The following is a 9,990-nucleotide window of genomic DNA, read 5'->3' on the forward strand; positions in this document are numbered from 1 at the left end:
GATTCATACTAAAATTTAATGTAATGTTAAAATGTTTACCTGCTTGAAATTTTAAGTTGTTTTTCTCATTTTCTTTCATATTTTTCATTAAAGCTCGGAACAGCTTAAAATCATCAGTAGTTACACTGTCGAGGATGTTGTTGACATCATACGGAGTGTTGACAACATTCACAAATGTTTTTTTTCTTTTGCTCTTTTGATTTCTTAAACCCTTCTGGATAGCCAATAAGTTTGAAATAACCTTCTTGAATATTCCCCTTCAATCCACAATGTTTGCAAACTGTATTTTTGTAAGGATTTTGAGAAGTTTTTTCTTTGTCAGTTCCAACCTTAGTGTTCCTTACTTGACTAGTAGTCATTATTTTTTCAACATCAAGAGCCACACTTTTATTAAAATCAAGACTTTTATTCTCTTCATTTCTGATGTGGAGAGCACCGAAACTCTCTGTTTTATTTTCATCAATTTCTCATTTCATCTCAACATTCAAAAGCATAGTATACGCTTTATAAACTGTAGGAGATGGATCAACAACAAGGATTTGATCAATGATGTTCTCATAACGATCATTGAGTCCCATTAGAAATTGAAGCAATTTGTCACTTCATCATTTTGAGCAGTATGTTCTCTACATTTTTCATCTTGACAGTAGAATGTTGATTTTAACCCTTTTGACTCATCCCATAAAGATTTGATCTTGGAGTAATACCTTTCTAGAGTTATTACAGAACTTCATATTTGTGATTTCTCATTTTTTTTACTCCAAATCTTCTCATTTTTAGTATTATTTGTGATTTTAAACTATAAATAATAATGTTATCAATAATATTTACACTTCTTATATATTATTGTTTTTAAATTTTGATACATATCATATAAAGCAACATAGGCTGATAAGGACTTGTTTGTTTTAGAAGAATACCAATAATAGTTCAAATATTTTTTATTTCATTATTATTTATTTTTTAAGTAAATTTTTTAATCTCGTTATTAATTAAATTATTGAAATTATTAAATAAAATATTAAAATATTTTTATAATATTCTAAATTAAATATAAATGTTTAATCATTTAGTCAAAAATAAATAAATTATTATTATTTTCTAAATAATTGAATAACTTCAAAATCAAATACATATGATTTTGTGTTTTTTTATTAAAAAGGTTTTACAATATATATATATATATATATATATATATATATATATATATATATATATATATATATATATATATATAAACTCTATTAAACAAATTTAGCGAATAAACTAAGTGCTAACCAATTATTTGAAAGAAGAAAAAATATATAATAGAAAGCAATTAAACGAATCAAATATGCCTAGTACGTATTAACTTTTCTAATAAACTAAATATTATCTAAAGTATTTGAGTTTTTATCGAATAAATTGGATAAAAGTTTTAAATAAACTTAATCAAACTAGACATAAATCAATATTCATTGTTAATCATAGTTAGAGATCAAATGTAATTATTTGGGTCAGTGTTTTATTTTATTATTAAAAAAATGTTTCATATAATTATTTCACACCTATAATTTAAAGTCACTCTTGAGTACATTCAAATAAATAAATTATAAATTATAAACTTTTTCTTTAGGTTTATGTCTGCAAAAATATATTTCACAAATTATGATAATTGATAACTAATAATTAAACTATAATATATAATAATTAAATTATAATAAATTAATTCTACAACATTTAACCAACTAAAATAAATTATTTTATTAATTTAAAAATAAAACCACTAGTACCAAACATAGGGCCGTCTAATTCAAAAACATAGGGCCGTCTAATTCAAACATACAAGAATAAATAAAAGATTAAATATTAATTCAAACATACAAAAAATAAATAAATAAATTAACTAAAATAATAGTAATATTTATTTTTATATCTTCTCTCAACCTTCTCATATTCCAAATTCCATTGCCATAACTTTCTTTTCACAAAAGATATAGCTTAATTAAGAAAAAAAAAAATATGAATTTAAAGTTGGAACTGTATTTGAATAATTTTTTAATGTGTTTTTAGTTATAATTGATTAACAAACAAATTTTATTTTATTTTTAGTTTAAATATATTTATGTATTACTTATTTTCTGTATTACTATTTTTTTAGATAATTTATTATTATTTAATATACATACTTATAACAAAATAAAAATATTTATACTACACTAATTTTCTATATACACATAACTCTATTAAATAATTGTTTTTTTCATCTTATCATGTATATTTTTTATAAAATAATTTCATTGTAAATTTTATAACAGTACTCTCACCAAGTTAAAATGATGACAATCAAACATGAAACTATAAATTAAAATTATTTAATTATCAGAATATATCAATATTACTTATTTTATATTTTTTTAAGAAAATAAAACTAGAAAAATTAAAACTATTATAACATCTATTAACTATATAATTTTTCTAAAATGGTCAGTGTGTGTGAAAATTCAAAATCATTAACCTGATTGACATTATTTAATGTGCTCTAATAATCTCTATATCTATTAACTATAAATTATTTAATATATTTAAGCTATTCAAAAAATAAGTATATAAATAAACATATATGAATTATAAAATTATTTTACCTCAAGAATATTATGGTAATGGAGATATTACCTCAGCTATATTGTTATGAAAACAATTGAGAGAACAAATTGAATTGAAATAAAATTTTAAGGTAGAGGGAATGGAGATATTTATAGAAGAATTGGGATGGAGATAGAAGAAAGGTAGGGTATTTTTTTTATATAAATTTAAAATTAATTATACCTTATTAAGACTTTATATTTATATTTTTTTGTTTTTTTTATTGAAAATGAATGGCAACCGAATATGAAGATGAATATAAATATATAATTATATATATCAATCAATTTTATATACAAAATTAAAATTAATTAATTAAAACATTTAACAATATAAAATGTTATATATTAATAACAATAATGACAATTTAATAATATATATATATATATATAAATTATAACTTCTTATAATTTATAACATAATAATTTTTTTTTATAATTTTTATTAATTCATAATACAATATATATATATATTATATATATATATATATATATATATATATATATATATATATATATTACAAATTAAATTTTCTTCTAAGGGAATCCACATAGAAAGCATGTGTACATACACATTTATTAGGAGAGACCACGGATAAGTATGGTTTTGTTTTAGAAAAATATCAATTAAAGTTTAAATATATTTTTTTATCTCATTATTAACTTTTTTTTTTGTCTAATTGTTAATTAAATAATTTAACTTATCAGTTAAAAAATTAAAATATTTATTTATTTATTTTTATAATATTCAAATTAAATATAAATAATATATAATCATTTAGTCCAAACAAATCATTCTGTAATGTTGTAAATAATCAAATTATTTAGAAAGATCTAGTTTGATCTTTGATTTTTTAGAATTTGTATGAGTTTTTATAAAACAGAAAAAGGGTTCTTTCAAATTTATTTTGAAATAATTTATTAAAATATCATTTTGTTTTTAAATTTAAATTTAAAAAAAATATTGATATTTTGATATTATGAATAAAATAATATTGATGTGATATGAATATTAAAAACAAAAGCTTAAAAAAAACTCAAACCAGGAGGTATAATCAAATCAAAAATAAAATTAGATAGTTTTATTTTAAAAAAATATTAAATCAATTCCATCAATATTTCTTAAATAAGAATATTTTTATATTCAAACATACTAACAATAAACAATAGGATGTAAGATCACCTCAATAAATGATTAAAAATCATAAAACTTGGTCCATAATTTACTTAATTCATCCTCTTGCAAAATATTTTATTTATTTATTTTTATATTATGAGACACTTCAATTTAATGATAGGTAGTTTTATTACCATTTTTTAATTCACTCCGTCCGATTATAGGTGACAGTGTTAGTGTTGGTGACAATCTCATTTATGTATGTAATTTTTTATTTAGTTTATGTTTTTTTACGTTTCATGAAACCCGTTACAACTTCTTTCTAGTGAAGATGAGTTTTTCCCTTTTATATCTATTTATCGCATTATATATTATCTTCTTTTTTCAATTTTATTAAAATTTCAACCTAGTGATATAAAGTTTGTCCATTATAGAAAATAAAATTTTCTTTTATTTGTATTATATGATTTTATTTTGAGAAATTAAATTTTAACAAAAAAGATTAATTTGTTTATAAATTTTTTTATTATTATATATAAAATTAATTTTAATTAATAATTATTAAAAAAATATAATTAATTAATATAATCAAATATTGATAGGGTTAAATCCTGATAAATAATGTAGGTCCTTAAATTAGAGACAAAAATTCTTACATTAGAGACGGAAGTGTAGACCAATGTTATTCCGATAAGATTTTATCTAATGATTTGAAAATCGTTTCGGTGATCAAAACGGTTGTTTTGACGAATTCCAATTCGACAGGTCTAACTGGATGAACCACCGGTTAGACCGGGTATTAGGATAATCTACACACATCTGTCACAACCATACATTATCAAGTTATCACCGCTTTCTCTTTCCTCTTCTATGTATACACTTTCATTCACCACAAACCCTATCCATTGCCACAAACCCTACCTACCGAAATTGTTGACGATAATTTATTTCTAACATGTTTCATTGTAGAATAAATAAAGAGAAGAGAGAAATTTTATTAGAATGATATATTTCGGTTACATAGGTTATATTTTATAGGGCAAATTACCTGGGCGGCCCTCGAACTATCTCGATCGCTCACTTTTAGCCCTCAAATTAATTTTTGAAACAAATCACCCCTTCAACTTTTATAAAGGTCACCAGTGGCCCTTCCGTTAACTTTTTTAAACCGAACGGTTTAAGTTTAAAATATTATTTTTTTATATATTATCTTTAATTTTATATTTATATATATAGTTATTAAATGCTTATATATAATATTATATATATATTATTATTATTAAATTTTATATAATTATTAAATCTTTTATATAATAAATAAATAATATATATTATTTATTTTTATCTATATATATATATATAATTTATATATATTATCTTTAACTAATTTATATATAATATATATTTTAAAAAATAATTTAAGTGTTAAAGTATTTGAGTAGTTAGAAGGTTACAATTACTTTTAATCTTTCAAATTATTTTGTAAAATATATATTCTATAAATTATATAAATTTATTTATATATATATAATTAATGATTAGGGATAATCCATATAATTTATTTTTAAACTTTGTTTTATATATATTAAAAATAATTTATTAAAAGTAATGGTAACCTTCTAACTACTCAAATACTTTTAACACTTAAATTATTTTTTTAAATATATATTATATAAATATTATATATAAATTATTTAAAGATAATATATAAAAATTATATATATGGATAAAAATAAATAATATATATTATTTATTTATTATAAAAAAAATAATAATTATATAAAATTTAATAATATATATATATATATATATATATATAATATTATATATAAGCGATTTAATAATTATATATATAAATATAAAATATAAGATTGAAGATAATATATAAAAAAATAATATTTTAAACTTAAACTGTTAGGTTTAACCAAAAAGTTGACGGAAGGGCCACTGGTGACCTTTATAAAAGTTGAAGGGGCGATTTGTTTCAAAAATTAATTTAAGGGCCAAAAGTGAGCGATTGAGATAGTTTGAGGGCCGCCCAGGTAATTTGCCCTATTTTATGTAGACATTACATTGAACTTATAGGAAAACTAATTTTATCACAATTTGTCATATTGTGATAATATCTTAAGATACATTATTTTATATTCTAATGATATTATCACAATTTATAGTAGCAAATTAATTAGATTAATTGATTTGTTAATTGATTAATTTGCTACTAACTTTTCATATTTGAGAGATAATTCTACACTCTCTCCTCAAGTTGGGTAATAGATGTTGAGATTGCTCAACTTGCCACATACTTCCTCAAATCGACTTGGAAAGAGTTTTGATGAGAATGTTAGCCGCCTGAGAGGAAGAGCCTTGAACAACTATGAGAATAGAGAGGATGTTGTCGAGGAGATGAGATGTTGATGACAGCGAGTGACGGTTTGAATCGTCGGAGTGTCGCTGAATTTTGATGACAATGAGTGACGGTTTAAATCGATGGGTATTTATGACAGCGAGTGATAATTTGAATCACCGGAGTGTCGTTGGATATTTGATGACAACGAGTGACAGTTTGAATCATCGGAGTGTCGCTGGATATGGATGACAGCGAGTGACATTCGAATCACCGAAGTGTCGCTGGATGTGGATGACAGCAAGTGACGTTCGAATCGCCGGAGTGTCGCTGTATATTGATGACAGCAAGTGACGTTTGAATTGTCGAAGTATCGCTGGATGTGGATGACAGCGAGTGACGTTTGAATCGCCGGAGTTGATTCTACCGAAGATATTTGCGGCAACAGAACTGTTATCGTTGTTTCTAGAGGTAAGTTGCAGTAACTCGGGATTAGCGATGAGGAGTTGACGAAGGGAATCTAGTTGGACGTCGGTCAAGGGGTAACCGTAGCAAAAGAGGATTACCAGGCATCGGAGTAAGCGGTCGCACTGGAAAGCGGCTACGATTGAGTGGTGTCGGTTGAACGTTCATGTCTTGGTTTTCAATCGATGAGTTTTCCGAAGATTATCCACATTTGTCTTTGGTGTGATCAATTTGTTTGCAATGGTTGTACCATGGTCTACCACCACGACGAGTATTGGGGACGAATTGTTTAGTAAGAAGGGCTGAATGTTTAAATTCGACAGCTGCCATGTGATCCGGTATGCCAATCGGCATCATGAGATGGAGTCTTTCTTCTTCGTGATAAATCTCAGCAAATGCATCTTTAACCGATGGTAGTGACTTCCTTGAAATAATGAGTGACCGAACACCATCAAGATTGTTATTTAAACTGGACAGAAATTTAAAAAACTTCTTTTGAGTGGAGTATTTACGATAGATGTCAGCGTCAATTGGGTTCGTCCAAGGAAGCGATTCGGCGGCGTCAATTTCTTACCAATAGATGCATAACGCAGTATAATATTTAGTTATCGTGAGAGTCCCTTGTTTAAGATTGAGAATGTTGAGTTCAATCTTAAATAGGCGAGACGTATTGTTGTTTTGAGAATACGTTTCCTTTACGATGTCCCAAACGTCTTTTGCAGTTTTATACCCGTTGACGTAGATTTTGGCCATTTTAGGAGTAATGGAGTTGACAAGCCTAGACATGACAAAGTCGTTGTTAGTGTCCCATGCTTCATAGAAAGGATCACCGGATTTGGGAGCAACGGTGGCTTCGGTAAAAAATGATAGTTTTCCTCTGACTCGAATGTTCATTTTGACTGAGTTTGCCCATTCGAGGTAGTTGTCGCCGTTAAATATGAAGGCGGAGATAGGAGAATAATCCATATAAGAGATGGTGGATGAAGAATTTTGGTCAGCCATGATAGGAGATAGTTGATCGAGAAAGAAGTGAAATTGTAGAAAATTTTGAGAGATCAATCTCGCTCTGATACCATGTAGAATAAATAAAGAGAAGAGAGAATATATTATTTTATATTCTAATAATATTATCAAAATTTATATAGCTAGTTGATTGATTTGCTACTGATTTTCCATATTTAAGAGATAATTCTACATTCACTTTTTAGATATGTGTTTAAGACCCAACCCTTCTATGGTGTCTTACCGTTGATGTTTGCCTCTATTGCGATGGTGAATTTGTCGAGGCGGATGACTCCACGCCTCCGTTAGACTCGCCGCGTCATGTCTCCTCTACGGTATGTTCTTCAAACCCTCAGGTTTCAATTGTGGTCGAATGAAACAAGACACTAAATGTCTGTCTTTTAATCCAATTATTTTTTACACGATGTGGTTGATGGAGGCGAGAAATATAGAAAAACTGAACATAAGAATTGGATAGACACCCTAAAAAAGAATTAGATTGAAATTTAGATGTTTAAAGAGAGAAAATGAATAGAATCGGACTAACCTTTCCAACCAAGAATTTTGGGATCAGTTTTCCGTCCGAACCGTCCGAACAAACAGGATCTTGACCGGTTCGTAAGGTACAAAAACCGATACGGTTGATCACTCGTTTTGTGGTCCGATCGGTTGGGTCGGACCGATCCGACCGCGGTTAAAAAGATTATTGTTTGAAACATTTATGGGTTGTGAAAAGAAACATTGGTCTTTATCCAAACGAACCAAACCCATGATCAAAACAAGGTGATAATTCATTCCAAACTCAAATACCCACTTCTTATATATGCCAAAAATAAATTACACAAAATCAGAAATGCATAAAAATCACATTTTTACAAAAACCCAAAATGAAATGTGAACAATTATATTTCTCTCTACTACTTGTTCTTCTGCCATGGCTTGACAGTAAACAAGACCACCAAAAGCACAATCAACAAAAGAAGAACAATCGCAAAACAAGTCCACTTACGAGTATTCTTCTGATGTCTACGTGCCACCTGCAACTGCACAGTCCCATCACGAACATACGAATTCGCACGATTCACCTGATTCTCAATATCATCTACTAACATCCCTTGATGATCAACCAAAACCGCCATATCCATAAACACCTGATTCAGCTCCTTCAAATTCCTTTCCAATTCCTTCGTCCCTTCATATCTCTCTTGAATCTCAGCAATCGTATCAAGTATTTTCCCCCTTCCTTGCTCCTGAATCGCTTTCTGTAAAAAAGTCTCACTTTCCCCTGTTTCAATCAATCTATCAACAGTCAATTCATCCGCTTTTTCACCTGTCACTGTATAATACCTCCGTTGAACAGTTTCACGGTAATCATCGGCGATCTGGTTCCGGAGTCCGTTGAAGGATTTCATTGAATCCTGTAGTTTTTTACGAAGACCGTTGACTAGAGAAGTTCGAGTTCGATCAGATGAGCTACCTGGACCGCAACCGGAGATGTTTCGACTCGTTTCGTTTGAGCGATCTAGGGTTTCGAGATGGATTTTGATCAGTTTTGCCTTTTTTAAAGCGGATCCGACGTCTGCGTCCATTTTCTCTCGTAATTCCTTGACGGATTTTGCGTTGTGAAGTGTTTTGCTTTGTTCGTGTTCGGTTTGGAGTTTGGAATGAAGGGTTTCTAAGCCGGTGAGTTCTACTTTCACTGCTTCGACGTCAGCGAAGAATTTGTCGAGGGTTGGGGCGCCGGTGCCGGTGAGATCATTGACGGAGAGTTGAACATCGCCGAGTGATTCTTCGCCTTGCGATTGATTGAAAGAGGAAGAAAGGAGATTGTTCATGATTGTTGTTTGATTTGGGGAGAAAAGTGATGAGCTATGATTGTTTAAGTAATGGAGGATTTGGGATTATTTGAAAATGTGAGGAAATGGTCAGGGAAGAACAATCCGCGTGATTTTTACTTTAATTTGAATTGTCTCTTTTTGAGATTAGTTGACTTAAGAAAGTCTGATTCTTCTTTTATTGGGTTTTTGCCTAATTATTCAAACATTTTGGTCTAGATGAACGGTTGAAATAATAATATTTTATTTTATTATAATCTATATATATCCAACCATGCTTAAGAAATAAAATGTAGATATTCACGTTCTCACTATATAACATAACGTTCTCACTATATAACATATAACATACTACGCTTATTATGTTTTATAACCGTTTCTTTCTCTTGTCATAATTACTTATTAATAATTACTAATTTATCTTGCATATCATAATTATTAATTTATCTTTTTTAATTAATTTTTATTTTATTTTATTAATTTTTCTTTCCTAATTACGTATATTATTTTTCTTCATTAATTTTATAATTAATACTATATATATATATATATATATATATATATATATATATATATATATATATATATATATATATATAT

General features: G+C 27.2%; 1 protein-coding gene across 1 annotated transcript; it reads right to left on the bottom strand.

Moving 5' to 3' along the window:
• Positions 1-8,330: 8,330 nt before the first annotated feature.
• Positions 8,331-9,474, bottom strand: LOC124912248 (syntaxin-121-like). The gene has a single exon (XM_047452816.1). The coding sequence runs from the start codon at positions 9,388-9,390 to the stop codon at positions 8,473-8,475; it is 918 nt and encodes a 305-aa protein (XP_047308772.1). The 5' UTR covers positions 9,391-9,474; the 3' UTR covers positions 8,331-8,472.
• Positions 9,475-9,990: the final 516 nt, after the last annotated feature.

This window comes from Impatiens glandulifera, chromosome 8 (genome assembly GCF_907164915.1).
Source record: "Impatiens glandulifera chromosome 8, dImpGla2.1, whole genome shotgun sequence".
NCBI classification, from domain to species: Eukaryota; Viridiplantae; Streptophyta; class Magnoliopsida; order Ericales; family Balsaminaceae; genus Impatiens; species Impatiens glandulifera.

Coding starts and splice junctions, on each gene's coding strand:
- LOC124912248 (XM_047452816.1), bottom strand. CDS start 9,390: ATGAACAATCTCCTTTCTTCCTCTTTCAATCAATCGCAAGGCGAAGAA.